This window comes from Calonectris borealis, chromosome 2, assembly GCF_964195595.1.
Source record: "Calonectris borealis chromosome 2, bCalBor7.hap1.2, whole genome shotgun sequence".
Taxonomy (NCBI): domain Eukaryota; kingdom Metazoa; phylum Chordata; class Aves; order Procellariiformes; family Procellariidae; genus Calonectris; species Calonectris borealis.
Window position 1 is genome coordinate 48,946,513 of NC_134313.1, and position 22,451 is coordinate 48,968,963.

At 44.4% G+C, this 22,451-nt stretch overlaps 1 protein-coding gene across 1 annotated transcript in view; it reads left to right on the forward strand.

The window, feature by feature from the left end:
* Window positions 1-340: 340 nt before the first annotated feature.
* The window catches only part of KLHL14 (kelch like family member 14), a 62,510-nt gene continuing 40,399 nt past the window's right edge, over window positions 341-22,451 (forward strand). The window contains exons 1-2 of the mRNA XM_075141915.1: window positions 341-1,281; window positions 18,471-18,592. Coding sequence (XP_074998016.1) covers window positions 341-1,281; window positions 18,471-18,592 — 1,063 coding nt within the window. The remainder of the gene's footprint in view (window positions 1,282-18,470; window positions 18,593-22,451) is intronic.

Genomic DNA, 22,451 nt, shown 5'->3' on the forward strand with positions numbered 1-22,451 from the left:
CGAAGGGAGTGGGAGGGGGGTGTGTATGGGGAGGGGGGGAGAGGAGGGGAGTGAGACCAAAAAATTAAATCTCCTCCAGCCCTCCCAAGTTGCGGCCCCTCCGAGCGAGCCCCTCCGTGCCCGGGGCAGGGGGGCGGCTCGGCGGGCAGAGGGGAGCCCGTCCCCCGGCTGCTCCCCCCGCCACCCGTGGGCACACGGCCGGGATGCGCCCTCCGGGCCTCTAAAGCTCTGTGTTTATTGTTGTGTCGTCCCGTGTGTCCCCCCACCCCGCTCTCCTCCCCACCCCTCTGCCCAGGTTGGAGGAGGGTTTAAAAGGCAGGTGTGTCGGAGGCCGCTCGCCATGTCCAGATCCGGGGACAGGACCTCCACCTTCGACCCCAGCCACAGCGACAACCTGCTGCACGGCCTCAACCTGCTGTGGAGGAAGCAGCTCTTCTGCGACGTGACCCTGACGGCCCAGGGCCAGCAGTTCCACTGCCACAAGGCCGTGCTGGCCTCCTGCTCCCAGTACTTCCGATCCCTCTTCTCCAGCGGCGGCGGGAGCGGCGGGCACCCCCACGCCCTGGGGCTGGGGCCCGGCGCCCAGGACGGGCTGGGGGGCCCGCCGAAGGAGCCGCCGCCGCCGCCGCAGCCGCAGGAGGAGCCCGGGACCCCGTCCTCCTCCCCGGAGGACAAGCTGCTGGCCAGCCCGCGGGCCATCAACAACCTGGTGCTGCAGGGCTGCTCCTCCATCGGGCTGCGGCTGGTGCTGGAGTACCTGTACACGGCCAACGTGACCCTCTCGCTGGACACGGTGGAGGAGGTGCTGTCGGTCAGCAAGATCCTGCACATCCCGCAGGTCACCAAGCTGTGCGTGCAGTTCCTCAACGACCAGATCTCGGTGCAGAACTACAAGCAGGTGTGCAAGATCGCCGCCCTGCACGGCCTGGAGGAGACCAAGAAGCTGGCCAACAAGTACCTGGTGGAGGACGTGCTGCTGCTCAACTTCGAGGAGATGCGCGCCCTGCTCGACTCGCTGCCCCCCCCCGTCGAGTCGGAGCTGGCGCTCTTCCAGATGTCCGTGCTCTGGCTGGAGCACGACCGGGAGACCCGCATGCAGTACGCCCCGGACCTGATGAAGCGCCTCCGCTTCGCCCTTATCCCGGCGCCGGAGCTGGTGGAGCGGGTGCAGTCGGTAGATTTCATGCGCACCGACCCCGTCTGCCAGAAGCTGCTGCTGGACGCCATGAACTACCACCTGATGCCCTTCAGGCAGCACTGCCGGCAGAGCCTGGCCAGCAGGTGAGGGGGGCGGCGGGGAGGGGGGGGCCTTCCCTCACAGACGACCCCTCGGCGGCTTCTGGCCGCGGGAGGCTGGGGGAGCGGGCAATCCCCGCAGGGCGCGGGGCCGCGGCGGCCGCGGGCAGGGACCCCGTGGGGGCCGGGCCGGGCGCCCTCCGGCAGGGCAGGGGGCGGCGCGGCGGCCGCGGCTGGGCCGGGCGGCGGCTGAAGGAAGGGCGGCGGCGGGGCCGAGCTGCCCGCCCCCAGCACCGCCAAACTTTTCGTCCCCTCCCCTCGGCCCGGCGGGGCCGCTGCGGCCGGGGGCTGGGGGCGGCGGTTGGCGCCCCGCAGCGCCCCTCCGGCCGCCTGCCCTCCGGCGCGGGGGGGAGGCCGCTGCGCGGAGAGCCGGCCCGGGCAGGGGCGCGGAGGCAGCCCCGCGGGCTGCCGGGCCGCCAGCGCGGCGCTAGGCGTGGGGGGCCGGACCCCCGGCAGGGCAGCGGCGGGGGCGAAGGCCGCGTCCGAGGGCGGGAGGCCTCCTCGGAGGCGGCCGGCGCGGCAGTCGGCCGCGGGTGCCTCCTGCGGCGTGGGTCCCTCGGCTGCCCGCGCGGGGAGACTGTGCCCGCCCCGCTCCCCGGCCTCCCGGCGTCTGGCGGCGGTCGCAGCTCCCTCAGCCGTCGCGCCTGGTCCGTGGGGCTAACGCGTGACTGCGAGGCTTCACCGTGTGTGTGGGAGCCCGCGCTTTGGGAATCTGTTGTAATTATTTATTACAGGCCATACTTATTTATTTTTTTCCCCTCAATGTTACTCCTTAACAAGGAGTTGCATCTTCAGGGCGTTTTAAGCTGTAATATCCAAGTCCTAAATCTAATTGTTTTCATAAATAAATACATTATTTGTGCACACCCTGGCATTGCTGATGTTCGGGTGATGTTCCTATTGTGCGTGGGAACTTGTGACTTCATAGTCCTTACATCTATGACATGTCAGTTATTTTCATTTAATAAGGTAATGAATCATGATGTCAAAGATTGACAATATGAGGTTGGTGTTAGGAACTGAAAGCACAGCATGTAGTTTAATGAGCAGTAAATATACCCGAAATGAAGAGGATATTTATTTTTCTCCTTTTAAAATACGTTTATACTTCATTTCATTCAAAAATGGAAAGATAGTACCATCTTCCAAGTACAGTGGCACGGTAGCGCAGAAATCAAAGCACACTTTGTATTATTCAGCTCTTTAACTAATAGGTGGATATTATTAATGACTTAACAGCAGCAAGAAAAACTAGTACGTTATTATATATTTTAGATAATACGCTCTGTTAGGATTAATCCAGAGGATTCTTTATATCTTCATGTAATAGGTACCCCGATGATTTAACTTTGAAAACGCTGTGCCTTCTTTTATTATCTCTGGCTAGCTCGCTCTGTTAGTGTTTTGTCATGCTTATCACCTTGCTGTCTAACTGATTCTCACTCCAAAATCCTACAGTAAAAAACGAATACCAGCATTTTGCAGTGTAAAGTATTTTTGAGACGCTGCTGTTGGAGCTGGTGCGTACCCTTTGCATTTCAATATTCAAAACTGTTGACTTTCAAAAATGCAAAACCCACCACCTCCTTCTCAGTCGAGATTCGGCATGCCGCCGGGGCTCGTGTCCTGGTGGATTGCTGAGATACCAGCCGGCTTGGTTCAGTGAAGATACCTTCCAGCTTCACTGGTCCATGTCATTTGAAGGATATGTAGTGGTGTTCTGACCACTGAATGCTTACAAGTGTCATGGATGCTGCAGGAATCTGATAGCCCTGGTGCTGGGAGCTGGCTTCCCCTGTAAGCGGGAGCGTACACAAAAGGTTCGCACTTTAAGTAGACCTAGATTAGATTCTAAGTTGCGCTTACTTAATGGCTTATGGGGGACTCCAAATACCACAAATACCACTTTTTTATTTGTAATAGGTCTGCACGTCTGTGCAGAGAATAGTATTTCAGAGACCCTTAACCGTAGTGGGTGAAAACGTACTGTCACCTTCTCAACTTTAATGTGTGTTTAATCACAGCGTCGTAACTAGCTTCTCTTGATTGGGTTCTTTGGTGGCAGTGAAATCGGAGCAAAACCATTTCAATTTCTCTTATTTACAAGCAGGCATTAGAACTTACTCAAAATGTTAAAACGTTGGAGATGTTGAAATGCTCTATGATACAGAATGCAATTGGTATATTTTCATTTTGGGTCTTGGATGATATTCCTGGGAATTCATAAAGGTCACGAAGGCCCATCTTTGAATCTTAATCACTTTGAGATTTCATTAGGCTGCCTGAGTGTACAAATGCCTTCTTAAACATGAACGAAGAAACAAAAGAAACATACCCAAGACTATAGAGATTTCCAGACGTGTTCCTGTTGCTTATAGTTTCTCTAAAGCTGCAATGACAGGTTGCCATTCATTCACTAAAATTTTATTTTAAGGGAGAAAATCTGCAAAGAGTTTCTTAAGGTACTAATTTGCAAAAGGAAATCTTAAAAGTAACTAACAGTTAAGTACGTGTGCAAATAGATACAAATTATTACACAGAAAAGGGCTTTAAAACTTCGATTACCTTTTCTGTGAACAATGGTGACCTTGGTAATTTGGAATTTAATGAAAGGTCATTCACAAAAGATTCACATGTCTTTAGAAAGAGATTAACCGTTCCTCTTGTGCACAGTACAGTATGGGTTGGTGAGAAATACAAGCAGCACAGTGCCATAGCCACCTGCTTACTGCAGGTGTTGAAGAAATTAGGAGAATCGCACTCAGAATTAGAACTTGCTAATAACTTTTCTGCATTTTTAAAAAGAACATGGGTTTTTGTAACACGCTACTTAAAAAAAAGGCGTGTACACATACACACGTACATATCCATATGCATGCTACCACTTTGGAGTACTTTGGAAATGGGGCTATTTATATTTCTTAAACAAAATGAGTGTTATGGGAAGCTTGAAATACGATGATTCTCCTCTGAAATGTAACTGTAAAAATAGCACTGGTTCTTGCTTTAAGCTTGTTTTTTATGTGGTAAATCACACATGCTCACTTTTCTGACAAACACTAGTTTTTGCTGTTGTCAGGGCTGGAGGAAAGTGATTTTGGATCCTAAGAGCTGATCTGCGCACTATGAGCAGAGTTATTTATAAAGTTCGTGCTACAAATGCAGATTCTGCAGCGCAAGTGATGCTGGGGCTAGAAGGCACCCGGGTTGTCTTTTGTGCCACAGTGAAAAATGCTGTTTACCTGCAGGGAGAGCGGATTTTTTTTTCAGGAAATTTCCTGGGGGAAGGTAACACTTGAACGCCCTCATGCATTTTTGTAAAATTATTTTTCAAAGTACAGCAACTAAACGATCATCGTTTAAAAAGTTGAGGAATGACGTTCCTGACTCGTAAACCTTGCCATGCACTCTGAGGTTTAGGACTTTACCACGGGGGGTGGGTGTTTTGGCTCCGATCTGGCGTTTAATCAGGTGCTCAACTCTAAGCAAGTTAGTAATTCTCTTGACTTTGATCTCCTTTTTTCAGGTTAATGCTGGAACTTTCTGGCCTCTGTGATCCTCACCTACAGTAGGGCCTCAGCACACAAGCCGCTATTAAAGCCTCTTGAGGCACAGTCAGTTTTCACACCAGTAGGAAAAATCCCAGTTGATTTCAGCGTGGAGCGGGTTGGGCCCATTATGGTGACCCTGAACGTAAGGCTTAAATGATGTTTGTCTGTCCCTGAGAGACACAGATAACTCTGTGTTGTATCACGTTTTTTGTAGTTCTGGGAAGAAAATGCATTTAGACAGAGGAATGTTCGTCTTCCTGTTATTTGTTTGACTCTTGAGACTTCACTAGAGTATTGAGTTGATTAAAATATCTCTGTGCTTTATTGTGTAATGTAATATATTTTATGTAATACATGGTATGTGTTTTCAATTTTTTAAAAAGTTCTGGGTTAGAGCATTACCGCATTGCTGGAAAGAATTTCACTTTTAAAGATGAGTGAGCTAGTGAGAATTATTATTGCTTCCATGTTTACTTGCAACAATGAAAATGGTTAAAAACACATCACTGCTATGAAACGCCTAGCTTTTAACTTTAATTTTGCTTGTGCTAATGCGCAATATAGCTGTAGACAGAGAATGGAGCACTATAGAAAAATACTTAAATTACGGAGCTTATTATTAAACGTTTTATCTAAATATTGTTGCCTTTTTATAGAACATTGCCATGATTTTATGGTTTCGCTCGCCTGTAACTATTTACAATGACTTCTGTTCCAGACAGACATGAGAAGATAGGCTGGGTGGGAAGAGGCAGCCCCTGACGGCCTGGGAGTTGTTTGTTGGCTGCAGGACACATGCAGCTCCTCTCGACATCAATGCTTTGGGCTGGTCAGCTCCTCCTGGGCTTTGCAGGCAGAGCAGCAGTTAGATGTCTGTACAGCTGCATCAGGTACCTGAAGGCAGAGAGGAGTGAGGAGAGTAAAGCTGGGAGAGAGGGGAAAATGCAGAAAAAGAAAGGAATTAAGATACTCCAGGGGAGAAACAGGACATAAGTAGCAGAAGCAAGGAAGTAGAAATGAGGGAGAAGGGGAAAGAAGAACAGTTTTGAAGAGAGAAAAGTGAAAGAATAGGATACCAGACAGGAAAGGAGGCAAGCAAAACAAAAAAGACCCCGGCAGATAAAAAGAAGAGAGGGAATGAAACAAAAGGAAAAAAACTAATTCTTGGCAGAAACAGCATCTGTTGTCAATAACAGCTGAGTATTTCAGTTTCTGGAAAAGCTATTTCAGATGTGGGGGAGGAAAAATGGACGGGGATCAACCGAGTGACCTGAGGTGGGAAAAGTCGTAGGCAGGAAATATGGAATCAAAGAGTAAAAGAGAAAGGAGGGAAATAAAAAGACAAAGAAATAAGAAGGCTAAGCCTGACCATGCTGTTTTCTGGGTTCAGCGAAGTCACAGCATGTACAGACCCAGCTGTTTTTCTATACTTTTGTTCCCTGGACTACTAGACCTTGGGGAGATTAGAAGTGCAAATTCTGGTCCTGCTGACGCTAATTGTAGAGGGTTTTATTTTTCTTTAATTTCAGCAGGGAGAGGGTGTCATCCAGACTGTTTGGTGTTAGGTGATATTAGTGAAAGTGACAGCAAATTAAACAGTGACAGGTGATGAAGATGATATGACCAGTTTTCACTCAGTAGGAAGGTGGTAACTGTTGATGAAGAAGGAAAATGTAAAGTGACGAACAGCATGAGACGCTAGCATTTATGTGGAAAACATAGATACCCAGTCTGTTTTACTTTCTACAGAGGAGATTAAAATTTTGAAAAAACTGGTTACATCACTTGGCAATTAAATAATTTCCTTCTTGAATACGCTATTTATCTACAAATCTCACAGACTATAGTTCAATTTGACTTCTTTTTCTGCTAAGATTTTTTGTAGGATCTCAGTAGGGCATGTTTGGTGATTGTAAAAAAAATGGCTTGTTTTTTCACTGAAATACATTGTTGTGTGTTCTGGTAAGAGCAGCTGCCTGTCCCTTTGTGATCCTGACACCAATATTCGGATTTTTAACTAATATTCGTACTCATGGTTAATTGCAAGTGAGAACTATTTCAGACACCAAATTAACATCCAGATAAAAAACATACCTTAAAATGTATGTGAATTATTAACATTTGCATTACGATGTGGATGAAGTGAATGTGAGGCTCCGGTTTATTTTAGTGGGCTTTGGATCAGGTCTTACGTGCCTGAATTAATATCAGGAAGTTGTACCTGTGCCAGGACTCTCTCAGCTGAGCTGCAGAAGGGAGACTGACACATGAGAGGCTGCGGGGAAGTGAACCACAGACCTGTAGTCAGTTTAATCCTAGTTAGTCTCACCTACTTGCCTTACTTGCCTTATGTGCATTCATTTGCCTTTGGAGACAGGCTAGTGCTGAAGTCCAAGGGGAGAGATGTCGAGTATCCAAGAGGGAGGGAGGCCTGGACCTCAGGTTACGGTCAGAGGCAGCACCATTGTCCTAAAAGGACTGCTGTGGGTCAGGACAGTCCTTGGGAGCCACCTTAAAGACACGTATCTCCTGGCTGCTAAAATCCTTGAGAGCTGCGGTGGCATAGGTGACAGCCAGTTTCTTGGCCCAGTTATAGTACTCGTTAGGAGAAACACAATTTATGAAGAGCATTTAATGGCCTTTCTTATGGGCAACCATCTTTCCAACAGTTGTAGATGAAGAAGGGGTGCCAAGTACCATGTGCAGGTGCTCCCCCGTGTCCTGGTCAGAGGTACTAGTTGGGATAGTCTCCTTTGTGAACAGCCAGCCCCTCCTGATTTATGTCCTTAGGCGACACACAGTCCCAATACCTCCAACTCGTTCCCTACCTCCTTCCCTCTCTTGCTCCAGAACTTCAGTTTCTCAAAATCCCCTACTTCAAAGCCTTTTGAACATCCAAACTACTCATTTTCCCTGACCAGTCTGCCTAGGCTCCTCCCTGCTCTCAGGCCACTCTGCCAGATAGGGCACTTCCCCAGAGCCAACCTACCTGAGCTTCACCTTCGCCTGTCCCTTCTCTTGAATCCTCTGCTACCATGGCCCCTGGCCCCTCAGTGCCCCTTCCACCCCACACACACCAATGCCAACTGCTCCAGACCTCTCAGCTTGGATCTCCAGAGGCTACTGCAGCTGGTTGTGGTCTACTTGGACTTCAGTAAAGCCTTTGACACTGTCTCCCACAGCATTCTCCTAGAGAAGCTGGCGGCTCACGGCCTAGACAGGTACACTCTTCGCTGGGTAAAAAACCGGCTGGACGGCCGAGCCCAGAGAGTTGTGGTGAACGGAGTTAGATCCAGTTGGCGGCCGGTCACGAGTGGTGTTCCCCAGGGCTCAGTTTTGGGGCCGGTCTTGTTCAATATCTTTATCAACGACCTGGACGAGGGGATCGAATGCTCCCTCAGTAAGTTTGCAGATGACACCAAGCTGGGCGGGAGTGTTGATCTGCTGGAGGGTAGGAAGGCTCTGCAGAGGGACCTGGACAGGCTGGATCGATGGGCCGAGGCCAACTGTATGAGGTTCAACAAGGCCAAGTGCCGGGTCCTGCACTTGGGCCACAACAACCCCATGCAACGCTACAGGCTTGGGGAAGAGTGGCTGGAAAGCTGCCCAGAGGAAAAGGACCTGGGGGTGCTGATTGACAGCTGGCTGAACATGAGCCGGCAGTGTGCCCAGGTGGCCAAGAAGGCCAACGGCATCCTGGCCTATATTAGGAATAGTGTGGCCAGCAGGAGTAGGGAGGTGATCGTGCCCCTGTACTCGGCACTGGTGAGGCCGCACCTCGAATCCTGTGTTCAGTTTTGGGCCCCTCACTACAAGAAGGACATGGAGGTGCTGGAGCGTGTCCAGAGGAGGGCAACGAAGCTGGTGAAGGGTCTGGAGCACAAGCCTTATGAGGAGCGGCTGAGGGAACTGGGGTTGTTTAGCCTGGAGAAGAGGAGGCTGAGGGGAGACTTCATCGCGCTCTACAACTACCTGAAAGGAGGTTGTAGCGAGGTGGGTGTTGGTCTCTTCTCCCAAGTAACAGCGATAGGACGAGAGGAAATGGCCTCAAGTTGCGCCAAGGGAGGTTTAGATTGGGCATTAGGAAAAATTTCTTTACTGAAAGAGTGGTCAGGCCTTGGAACAGGCTGCCCAGGGAAGTGGTGGAGTCACCATCCCTGGAGGTATTTAAAAGACGTGTAGATGAGGCGCTTAGGGACATGGTTTAGTGGGCATGGTGGTGTTGGGTTGACGGTTGGACTCGATGATCTTAGAGGTCTTTTCCAACCCGTATGATTCTATGATTCTATGGTTGGGCTGTGCTGCTCCTCAGCTTTCCGTCACCCTGCCCCTTTTAGCACTTGAAGTAGCTTCAAGTATCTGCATCTGCATCTCCAAACTCTTTTTCCAAGAGGGGAAATCTTTCACTGGATTTGAAGCAGCCTTGTTCTAGAGGGAAAATTCAGTTAAGTTAAAAAAAATACAAAGCCACTCAAACTGAGGGCAAAGGGCCTGCGAAAACGGGAACTTCTTCCTCAAATGCTGTACTTCAACAAAAATGCCCTTTTCCAGTCCCTGCAATAGTCTGTGCAGCTCATTTACAAATCCTGTGGGTTCCTAAAAGAGTGGAGCTGCCTCCCATGAGGTCCTGTGCTGTTCTTGCCCATGCTTTGGCAACACAATCCAGGACTGTCCTGTCAGGGAGAATGTAGGTCAGAGGTAGTGCAGAGCCTCCTAGATAAGGAAGTTCCCTCTCAAACAAAGTCCTCCTTGTATGATTTATACTTAGGGCCTACCTTTTACAGATGGAGTGCTGTAGGATCATGGTGAGCATCACACACACCTGTCTTGGCTACCTATGTGTCCTATCTGAGGCTCTTCTGTTCGCTCATTGCCTGATGTGCATCCCCTTCATGTGGAAAGAGGAGGTAGAAAGGAGAGGGTCTTTGAAGGCACGTTGTGGCCTGGGGTCACTATAGTTTTTTCCTTATAGCAGAATACTATGGAGGTTTTGAGTCTGGAACTGCTGAGCAGTAAATGGAACAGAGCTGCAACGGTGTAATTGTTTGGATTTGTACTTGAAGAGAAAGTACGGCGAGCCTTGGGGGCAAGGGGAGTGAGGAGAGCAAACAGAGAACACAAAATCAACAGAAAATAGTTTGCCAGGGAAAAAAGCTTTGGTTCTGTTAAACTCACGTTACGGAAAAAATCCTCATAATCTGTAAAAACACCATTTTATCTTTTCAAGTAACTCCTGTGTTTTAAAAATCAGAGCAGTCTTCTAAATTGGAGCGAAGTTTGTCATTATCCTTCGCAAAGTATGGCCTGAAAAGATTGAGCAGGGAAGTTAATAGGAATCTTGAATGAAAGTTTTGAGCGGGACTCTACTGCTCTGTAAACATCTCTGTTGTTGATTTTGTTGAATCAGATCCTGTCTGGTATTACAGCTTTACCAAAGGACCATCTAAAGAAATTAAAGAATATGGGAAGTTGAAATCCATTAGTAGATACTTTCTGGCATCATTTTTCGTATTTGCTGCCTTCCTGAAATTTTCTTTAAAGACCATCATGCCTAGTACTTAGTAGTCAACACTTCTTGCTGTATTCTTGGAAAGCAGACAATAAACTTTGAGTAAATATTATCAGCTGCTAAGTTCAATGGAAACAAACAGTTTGCACTGAAGCTGGAAGTAAATAGAAGTTGATGCCACAGTTGGTTCTTTCTATCTTCCCTGACTGCTGCCTCCTTTCAGAAAAAAAAAAAGGCAGTGGAAAAGGTAACCAGTAACCAGGTAACCAGCTTGGGTGAGACAGCAGCAAGTTGTGTTGCTTCTCCTCAGCTTCCTAAGGAGAAGGAGACTCAGCTGGGGAGAACACAGCCTCTGATGCAGAGACCTCCTGTCGTCATGGACATCCGATACAGAATCAAATAAAAAAGGGCCTTCTTGACTTTTCATAGTCTGAAAATCAAAAAGAAGAGTTGATTGAAATTTCCTAGGGGAAAAATGTGGATTTCACGACCCTGAAGCATTCTATAAACATTTCCATTTTACCACCTCTGTATAAAACAAACAAACAAAAAAAGGAGGCGGGGAAGGGAAAGCAAATTGCAAAAGCATCTAGCTTTGACATTTTCCTTAGTTTTATTTTTAAAAGTATTCAGGATCAAGGGGATTTCTTTAAGGTTTTTCAGAAATTCCAACAATGTGGAAAAACAGTTGTTTCCATAATTTTGCCAATAAGATTCATGACACGGGAGGTTTTGAACTCATTTACCGATATAAGCTTTCCTCGTAAAATTCCTTTGATTCAAATTCCTTACAATGCTTCAGATACTCACTGTGTGGCTAGTAAGGATATCTTTAGCATTCAGATCTCAGTGAATTTAAAGACCTGTGTTCAAATGATCTATTTGTGTAGATGTTGTCACTATAGAAGTAACTATTGATGACCTCAAATAGGCAGTGCATCTATTAAATCCTGTCTGAAGATATAAGGAAAAACGGTGTTGTGCACGAATACAGCAACCTTGGCAGGACTCTATGAGAAAGCTCCTGAGCATCTTTCTGGGGACCTGTACCAGTCTCCTGTCAACATGAAGAATAAGCTGGTAATACAGGGAGACAGATGAGAAGGACATTCCTGTGTGTTCCTCCCAAAGGAACGCTGATGGTAGATGCCACTCTTCCAAGATAGTTGCCCACCCCTAAGCTACCTATTAGTTTAGAGGCTCTTATCCCAAAAGGAAGGGACATTCACTTTAAAAATCTTCCAGCTAAAAAAACCCCCTAACTCTTCAAGATTTACTTAGACACCATTCTAAACTAGTAACGGCAGTGGGATTGGATTCATAAAGAGAAATCTGGTATTAGAGCTCCAAACAGATTCTAAGTTATTTTAATACAGGGGATGGAAAATTGTCTGGCAACTGTAGAAATAAAGGAAACTTTAACTTCTCAGGTAACTTTGCAATAGTTAAGTGTGGCCTGTCAGACAAAAGATTCACTTACCCTTAGACTCCTGGTTTTTAGATAGAGACAAAAAGGAAAGATTGTTGTTGGAGCAAACAGTGACACTTCTTTTTTTTCTATGCATTTATTTAAAAAAAAAGCATTGCACAGAAATAGTAGGTTCAGTTGTAGATTCAGTAGTAGATTCAGAGGACAAAAACAACAATCAATGTCTGCAGCAAATCATTCCCAACTTATTATTTATGTTCCTAAACTTCAGTCTGTCAATGGTCAGCAACATGTATTAAATGAGCGGGAGAGTGTGTGTCTCTTGGGCACCACCGAACCTCTTCAGTGAACATTACGGTGAGCTCTGCTGCAATGAAAACTTGTACTCGGAGCCTTCTGCTAAGCATGCCCACATTGAGAATGAAAAGATGAAAACCAAAATCTTTGTGGCACTAAAGTGAATGATAAGACTGGTTTTCAAGTACAGTATTAATAGGAAGTTTTTTCACATTCTTTCAAGTGTGCCTTGGGCAATAGGTGTGCCTTAGAAGAGTCAGAAAAAGCCATTCATAAAGCAACATTCATACATTCAGCATATTTTTGAACATATTTTGAACCTAAATAATTTCTTGGTCATAATTTGCAAGAGACCTCAGCATGCTTTAGGTTTTGACGAAATCAGGATATTCTTTTAGGTCTGTGCTTTGCTCGTAAGGAGAAAGATATTCCTGGTGGGTCAAAGTTCCATCAGAAGTCTGATCTGCAGGACTTGGTCTGGCGGCTTGAGAGCTCAGGTCCTTCCCCTGGCAGTGCTATAATGTTAGGAAGAGATTCTGGATGCCTGTTCACCTATAGGTTGTGATCTTCATTAACTCATTTTATGTGATAACAAAACCTCACAAAATTTCTCCATCCAAAATAAATTTTACATTGTATCTTATGGCTTTCATCAAGTTCACAGTTAAACTCCTGGGTAATGATATTTTCTCTCTATTAAATATGTGTTGTTAACCATGGCTATCTTTGCAGTCAACTGCGGAAGCCAAAATCCATTGAAATAAGCAGTTTTCATATGACACTTTTGTTGCACTGAAATGCCTGTCCAGGAGCGGGGAAGGTAATTGTCAAAGATCCCATCACATGATCCGTGATGGCAAAACAGTTTCTTCAGTCACGGGCAAATGGATGCCTACAGCATCAGTTCAGATTTGCAGACTGCAACTAGATTCTCCATTACATTTTTGTTGGACACAACACTCCTTCAGATGCCTTTTTAGAAGAAAAAGATTACTAAGGACCATCCTGGTTTCTGAAGAATAAGTTAAGTCTTTAGTAGTTAACAAACAAAAGGTCTGCAACTGAAATGCTGATTGGGACAGCATTTGTCTGTTACCTTGAGGTTGGTATCTAAACCTCACTGCATTATTTTGTTTCTGCTGCAGGTTAATACAGCCACTTTTTCTGAGATTCTTGCTACTTTGTTTTGACAGTATCACTATGTGTCGGCCTCCAGTTTCTCAAATCCTTTGATGTAATGAGATTTGTGGATGTAAGTAAAATTCACCACCCATTCATCTGCTCTTGCTGGATCTGGGCTGGTCTTCTGGCTGGTTTTGTTTGCGCCCGAGTTCAGTGAGCAAAAGCCTGAAGTTTGATGTGGCTCTGCTGCATTTAGGGTCAGCACTCAAGCAGGAGCCAGGCATCCCATGTCTGTGAGGTCCCTTGTCTGAAGAGCCACCTGGCTCACTCCATACTCAAAGCCATGATGATAGCCTATATTAAAAGAGGATTAATGATCCAGGTTTTTGGTTTTATTATAGCCCTGAGTTAACAGGAAAGTGTAGTTGGATAGTCTTTTTTTTTTTTTTTTTCATTGATTACCATGATCACCTGTATGTCTAAGGTGCAGTTTTCTTTCTGATGTGTAATGCTACACCGAATGCATTAAGAACCACAGGATTGCCACTTCATTATTGTATTCTTTCCATTTTTTTGCATTGGCTAATGCAGAGAGGGGAGCCTTATTGCATTGTTTAAAAACTGGAAGAGTCTGGAGCAAACCTGTTGTTGTTGGGGCTTGTTTTCTTGCCAGCCTTGGTAGAATGAACAGCTACTAACTGCCCAGATAAGGAAAACCCATCAGTGCAAGATTGATGGATATGCTAATAAAGAAAAACAATGTACAAGAAGAGTATTTCCCATTCATGCGTTTTCCATTAACATGAGGCTATCAAGGTTGCAAAAGAGTTTTGGGTGGGAGTGGTTGTCAGGAGTATTGAGGTCTGTTACTGTCTTTTCTACTGATTCCTTGTGAGTTGATAAACTCTCTTGGGCTCAGCATTTTGCCCTTTGTATTCATGGTTAGTTTAGACTATAGACTAGTGACCTGAGTTTTAGAGCTGATGCACATCTGCTGTGTCCTGGTTTCGGCTGGGATAGGGTTAAATTTCTTCCTAGTGCTGTGTTTTGGATTTAGCATGAGAAGAATGTTGATAACACACTGATGTTTTCAGTTGTTGCTGAGTACCTTGTCAAGGACAACTATCCTCTGCTAGACTGGGAGGGAGCACAGCCAGGACAGCCAGCCCAGCTGGCCAACGGGGTATTCCATATCATGTGACGTCATGCTCAATATATGAATGGTAGGCGTGATCCAGGAAGTAGCGATCGTTACTTGGTTATCGGTCAGCGCGGGTGGTGAGCAATTGCATTGTGCATCACTCATTTTGTATATTCTATTATTATTACTATTATTTTCTCTTTTCTGTTCTATTAAACTATCTTCATCTCAACCCACGAGTTTTTTCTCACTCACCCTTCCGATTCTCTCCCCGTCCCACTGGGGAGGCGGGGGGGGGGGGGGGAGTGAGCAAGCGGCTGCGTGGTATTTGGCTGCCTGCCAGGTTAAACCACTACATGCTGCTACCTTTGAAGTGAGTAGGATTTAGGTATGTTGATGGGTATTCAACATCTCTGAAAACAAAGCCACTTGTATGAGCTCTCCAATTCCTAGGTTGGTGTGCCTGAAGGAAATGATACAAGTTCAGAAATGTTGACTTTAAAATATACTTTGGTTTCTAGTCTTGTAAGTAGACAAAATAAATTTCACACCACATGGGGTGCCCAGGAACTTAAAAATAAGGTGAATTAAGTGTTTTAAAATCTTTGCAGAACCGAAACTGCAACGTGTGTGTAGAATAAAAACAACATGTGTATGTTCATCAATGAGAACTGGAGTTTTGGATTCTAGGTATAAGAAATGCTTTCAGGATAAGATATGGATAAGTTTATCTCAGCTTTTTGCCATGACATCAGCCTGCCTGGTCACGGTTAACATTATTTTAGCCTTCCCTGACCAGGACCCACTACTATTAATTGAACACAAGATGATCATAATAGCCTTGCTAGGGACACTGTGAACCACAGTATGTAACTGAATAGTATATTACACTGTGAAATAAGAACTGAAAAGAGAGTGTTTCAGATATAATGCAGAGCGTTTCACGTGATAATCTTGAGCAAACATGTAATAATGCAAGAAAGGGAGAAACTTGATCGTGCTAAGGTATTACACATGTTTTTAAACCCTACTTTCATCATAGTGTTTCACTGAATTACATTTTTATTAATATTTGGAAAAGTCTTCTGTATATAAGCAGTGATCATTTCCATGGCTTTCATATTTTAGAATGTATTTTAACATTTTAACAGTACTGCCCAGTGCAATATGAAACACAAATATAATGTAATAAAGAAAATTTTTTTTCAAAACCTAAAATGTAGCGATTCACACCAAAACTTAAAAAGCAGAACTGGCTCCAAGAAAACACATTAGTTTAAAACCTGCATATCTTTAGTCACTGTATTATCTTCCCTTGGTTCACTGGAAGAGCTCTCAGTATAGATGAATTAGATACTTTGAGTAAAAGAACCCACCTCTTCTTTGCCATGTGGGAGTTCTCTGTGCTTTTGGTACAGATTGTGCTGGCTATTAAGTTCTTATTAAACTTTTATTAAGGGCTTCTATTCATGCTACTTCCCATTTTAAACATGTAAAAATACTAAATATTTTTTAAACATTCCCATATAGCCGCGCTGCTCCTTCTGAAGAAACAGTAACTTCTCAGATTGTTTAGCTGAAAAAGTAATGTTAAGGATAGTTGCAGCTGCCAAAGTCTGGAAACTCAGAGTTACATCTGACATTTCATTCTTCACCTTAACTATTGAGCCTTGGCCATTCATTGGTTTTTCACAGTGCTTTGGAGTTAGAAGGGAGTTTTACAGATGAAAGATGAAAATCAAAATAAACTCCTTTATCAAGTAAACCTTGCAAGGGCATTCTGAATTTTACAATACACAGGGAGTTGATTGTGATATAACATACAACACAAGAGGGTTGGAATAAACAATTTATTCTCTATCGTTAGGGATGGCCATGCATAACTGACTTATGGCTCTGGTTTGCTTTGCCACTTGTTACGTGTGCAGTCATCCCTAACTCATACCAAAAGTAGTTTATCATACTCCTGTGTTGCATAGTTTTTATCAAATGTTCTCTCATTAAAAACTTTACTGGGGACATTGAATGTTTCAAGATGCTGGCAGTGCTTATGAAAGCTTTCCCCAGAGCTTGGTCTCACTGAGTGGAATCGGTGCCGACAGTGATCATCGAGATGGTTCCTGATACCCTACACAGGTACAGGCTGGTGGGCAGGCAACAGTCATCACTGGACAGTACGTAGCGGTCAGAGGTCAAAGGCTGGCTTGTTAGAAAGACGGAAGGACCGCAGGGGCTCCCCCCAAGTCGGGAACAAAGCAGGGGGGTAGGACAGCGTAGGAGAATATTGCAGTGTCACTGCCCCCATGGTGTAACTCCTGCCCCTGCAGTGAAGGTTTCATTTCCTCCGCTGTCAATTCAGGACCTTCCCCGAGCCCTAAATCCATTTAAAAACAAACAAGGCCATCTGCCAGATAATTCCCTGGCTATCCTAGTGATAGATGTATCTGCAGTCTGTAGTTGTCTTTTGGATAGCCATTTGAAAGGTTTTATTCCTAAGCATTGTGTGGATCGAGCCTTCAGCTGCGTGCGCCCTTCCTGACGGAGGTTGCGTGTCTACAGCACAACCTAGTTCATTTTGCCCAATCTTCTGAAGAGAAGGATGCAATCCTGGTACAAATGTCAATTGGCGGGTCCCCAACACCGTCAAGGTAATAGTTGGAGCTAAGCCACCGGTGTGCCTCTGTGGTAAAGCACCTGCTGCCGGAGCGCACTGCTGAGATTGGAGCTCCGGGGCAGCGGTTTGGCCCCGCGGCGTGCAGTTGTGGTGGTGGGCTTTCGTTTGTGGCTTTCTGTACCTTTCTTGGCCAGGAGTGTTTGCTGCAGTCTGACACGCAGGTTGCTAGAGTGATGTTGTCGTGCTTGGAAAAATGTTGGTGTTTGGCAAGGGTGCTTTCCATCAAATGCATGGTCCGACATACATTCATTCGTATCGACGCATTTTTTCCAGGCTACGTCACCTTCCTACTTCACGGGAACATTTTGAGCGCAGACCTTTATTTCAGCGTTACCACACCCAAGCTTAGTATAACTGATGAAAGTTCAATTATATGCGAAGCGACTATTAAAGCATCAGGGCTCATCTGGGGGTCTGGGCCTCCCCTCCCCTTTTCACTTACAATTGTGCTAAATCCCTTAATGTTGCAAAGAAACCGTACATTCATCAGGTGGAGCGTCGGAGGCCAGGGTGCAGATAACCGCTTTTACTGCATATGAGACATTGCAGTCCTGTTCTTAAGAACTGCCAGGCAGATTGGGAATCACGGTCACGGTTAATAGCAGCGAATTGCCAGCTCTTGATGGGTGGGTAGTCACTCCTTTCAGTGGTTGCCCCCTGGGGGAGAAGGTAGAAAAACAGAGGGAGGGAATTAGAGTGACTTTGCACAGTTGAGCAGGTTCATGCCGCTGGATCAGTGGCAAGCATTGGCAGGGCTCCACTCTGGGGAGGCTCACAACAACATCACAGTCTCATTTTTACCAATTGGTGTTGCTATAGCCAGTGGTGCACAGGGGGAGAGCAAAGAGGAGGGGGGGAGCCGGAGGGGGAGAGTGCAAGCAAGAGTCTGGACTGAATTAAACAAACAAAAGTGCTTGTAAGTAGCATTTAACCCATAACCATTAGCCCAGTGCTGCTAATTGTACTAAACTATATATCTGAAGTTCAGTGTGTGATTAAAGAGTTGGCTCACAAACTCTCTGCATAACCTTAATTTTTTCAAGGTTCTTTGAGTGTAGAATGGCTTATAATAATGATTTTGACTAATACGATTTTTGACATGCAACTTTAATGCTTAACCTTAGTACAACTCCAGAGCATTTCATGTGTATTCAGCTGTAAAGAGTGATGATTTAAAGGGATAATATAAGAAAAAGGTCGTTCTAGAATGATCCTCTAACAAATTGCATAAAGGAAGCTTATTATTCCATGAGTAGAGAGATATGCAGCTTTTCTGATCATTTTTCTGCTTGGTTCAAAAAATTGTTGAGACATGATTGGGGAAAGAAACACAAAAAATGAAATAGAAAACTGCAAGCAGTGAACATTCTTTTGATGGTTATGATTTTGTTGCCACTAAAAATACTCCTCAGTAATGTGGTTGTTCATCTTTCCTCTTGTTTTGGGTGAAGAATTCGTTCCAATAAGAAAATGCTGTTATTGGTTGGAGGATTGCCTCCCGGACCTGACCGGCTACCCAGCAATTTGGTTCAGTATTATGATGATGAAAAGAAGACGTGGAAAATACTGACAAGTAAGTGGTTTATTTTTGTACAGTTGTCTTGATGAATTTAAAAACATGGTTAATCAAATTAGACACTTTATTGATTTGTTTCTCTTCAGAGATTTGTTTATGTATCACAAGGGGCTTCACAATGGAGCAATAAATTGAGATTGCAGAAGATGCTAATTTTATAATAGGATAGGCCTAAATTAACATTGGCTTAAAATCATTCCAGTAAGTTTTTTAAGTAAACTTGTAAGTCTTTCATACTGCAACATGAATACATGCATATTTATGTACATATGAATAAAAAAAAAGGCTTAGAAAAAAAAGGTTTAGAAAAAAAAAAAAGGCAATGTTCGAGACAGTTTTCTCAGAGTCAGATCCCTGGTAAGCCATAGTATTAGAGCACACCTTTGATTCTCTTTTGCATTTTCATTTCCTTCTTCCAGCTTTATCTGTTGTCCACAATCATTAAAGAAAGATTTCCTCTGTACTGCTCTGCGTCCATTGCTGACAGAAGCATTGGTGGAATATATCAGCTACAATAAACAGTGCATGGAGGCTCCTATCACAAAATTCTTTCCCACCTTCTTTTAAAGGTTGTTTGTGTTTTAGAGTAAGTATTTTGCCTCGAGCATCGAGATTTGGAACTTATTGTTATGTTGGTTGCGATTCCCAGTCTGACTTGGTCATGGAATCAAATCATAGCTTCTTGAGTGCAGCAGGCTGTGTGTGCATTAGTCCCCTTGTGGCTAAACTGGCTGCATTGGTCAATAAAACTAAATTTTAACTGTCAAAATTGCCCAAAGCAGTATGGATAAAATAATAAATGAGCAATTTTGATCCATAAATCAAAGCCATACTTCTAAAACTGGACAACTGGTAAAACCTGGATTTCCTAATAGACCTGCTTTTTTTCCCCAGTAAAATACAGAATTCTGTTCTTCATCCCTTTAATGGGATACATCCACATTAATATTATATGCATAGGTTAGGATGAAAAAGAATTAAAAAGACTGCTGTGATGCAGGACTTGAAATGATGCCTTTGCAAATTGCTTTCTCCCATGGAAAATTTAAGAACCTTTCTCAAAGTGCTGCAACATAAAGACTGCTTAGGTATAGATGCCCTGGACTAATAGTTGAGGGTATTGTGTGAGAATGGCAATTACAAAAGGTCGTATGAACTGTACATTACAAAAGTCTACAGCATCTGTACTAGGGAACATACTATGCTTCACATTTTTCAGAATAATGAGGTATGGTACTCACCTCTGTAGGCTACTTCTAAGAAAATTCTGAAGATGGTAAGTCAGTGAAAAATCAGTGATACTATGTGAGGCAGAAGTGTTCAGGTTTTTTGAATGTGTGGTGTCTAATCCAGTGGCTCACCAGGACAGGCAGGAGAAATGGATTTCTTGCTTCAAGATCTGAACTCTCAACCGAATTAAAGTAAAAAACTTTATTCCGAATCTTACCTATCTGTAGATGTGTCAGATTTTGTAAGAATTGAAATTTAGCCAGTTCTTGGTTACTTACATTGTGATGCTGGCTCCAAGAGTGTGGGAAACTGGACCCAGAGGCTTGATACCTAAATGCTCTGTTTAAAAATCCATTGCTAGTATTTTAATACCATGTTTGGTGGTGTTGAGAGGTGTTTCTGAATAATTTTATGTAATTTTATCAAAAGAATGTAGTCTTCTCTGCGTTACCTCTAACAAATAGTAACAAATAGTAACCAAAAATTCTCTTTCCATTCTGGTTAATGCACATAACCTTCTGTTCTGTGATTAAAAGATAATGCATCTGCTACAGTCCTAGCGAGCTCATGTTCACTTGGTGCTCAGCACTGGAAGTCCTGAAAGTCCCAGGACCTGTCTCACTATCGGCTGCGACAGTGGCTGTCAAATACACAGCCCTCTCGTGACATGAAGAATCCTGTCCTTATAAAAACTGCTAGAAAACCATGCCTTCTTGGCCTGGACTACTGTTTGAGGATGTCTTTTCACACTGAAAAAGACTAAATGTTAACAAGCATGATTTCTTAGAAAATGTTATTACTACTCACCAAATGGTAGCAATAATTATTTTTTAAAAAAAAATGAAATAAGAGTTTCAAGTATCCCCTGCTTTATTTTCTAACTTAATATAAGAGAGGATGGGAAGTGGAGACAAGTTGGAGTAGAACTTTTGTCCTGTCCTTTCCATAAAACGTTGAAGGACTATACAGCAGGGACTTGAAGAACTGTGACTGAGCAGTTTTAGGGAAGACCACAAACTAATCACATTATAACATGGTGATAGTTCAGTGCAGTCATGGTGTTGTATCAACATAATACGACATTTATGGTGTGTGGGAATAAGGACATTGTTCTATCTTTATTTTTCATGTACTTTTTGCAATTTAGGAAGAAGTACATTTACTTCCTTACTTTACCCTTTCACCTCTCTCCCAATCCACAGTTTTGGAAAATAATTGGTCTGTTTATTCTTATCAGAAATGTACAATCAGCAGCGAAGGAGGAAGATTTTTTTTCTGTTTCTTTTTTCACTTGTTTAGACAGTGCTGTCAGTCCTGAAGTTGCAGTTCACCCCCAACTCATCAGTGGAAATGAGGAGTTCGCTCCCTAGTGAACCGGGACACAGCAAAAGCCATGTCCTGCTCATAAGGTTCTGTGATGGGAAGAATCTCAGTCCTTGTAGTCTGATATTTTAAGATGTTCTATCTTATTATCGCCTTAGGTGTACTTGATTTCTTCCTGTACTAGCAAACGTTTACAAAGTCTTTTCTTTAACCTTCTGCCCTCCAGTAGAGTCCCCCACGCACTAACAAAAAGCCAGGCTTTGCACTTAAGAGGCTTACTGATCCAACGTAAATGTGCACAGAAATTCCCCTTTCCCTCCTCCAGACCCATCTACATTACTCACTCTCTGCTCTCTGTGCCAGTGGCATTTGGGGGTGGGGAAGGTGGGAAAGACGCTTGCCAACACTTGGTCCTGGGTGCAGTGGCAGGGTCATTGAAGAGGAGACGGATGAGAGGAGACCAAATCTCCTCTTGTCACCCTCCATTGAGGGGAGCCCCAGAAGTTACTCAGCAGGGCCTGCAAACCCGTTTGAGAGGGACCTGTTTGCCTGTTGCCTTTTTTCCTTCTCAGCGTGGAGCGTGGCTGTTGCAACCACTCAGTTGCTTAGGGCTTTGTGTCCTGCCTTGTGTGATGCATAAGGAACAGGAGAAGATCAACCATCAGAAACTACTGACTCCATGTAAGCCGTGGCGCTGCAGTTGGAGCTATGAAGACAGTTGCAGGTGGAGCAGCACAAGCTATTGAGTATGACAGCTCAGCAGAGTAGCAATCTCATTTTGTTCCCGCGACAAGACTAGATCTATTGGCAGGGGATACTGCCCACCTCTCTCTGCCTGGCTAGCCAAAGCACCAAATGCATCAGTACTAATGGGAGTAATTCTAAAGGTATCAGGAAAACAACTTGCCTTGTTCATAGATCCAGAAGAGGAGGGGAAGCATGCACCCATTTCCAATTTTTTAATGTCATCATCTATAGGCAAGAATGCTATGGCTCGAGGGATCGGTAGATTTTTCAGAGTCTAGTATTACTGTGTATTTTTCCTGTCTGATATTTCTCAGGGAGTTATTTTTTCTATGTTGGCAACAAAGAATAGAAAAAGAAAAAAAAAGGAGAAAGTAAGTGCATTTTACAAACATTTTCTGCCACCTAATTTTACTTGATGTGGGCACAGCCCTAATCTGAGATTCATAATGTGCACGTTGCTGTTTAATTTGAAACACTACTATTGCACAGTCGTGCCTGAGCAAAGTAGGGGCGTTTACAGACTGTATGGCAAAGTACAGTGAACAGATCTTCACTG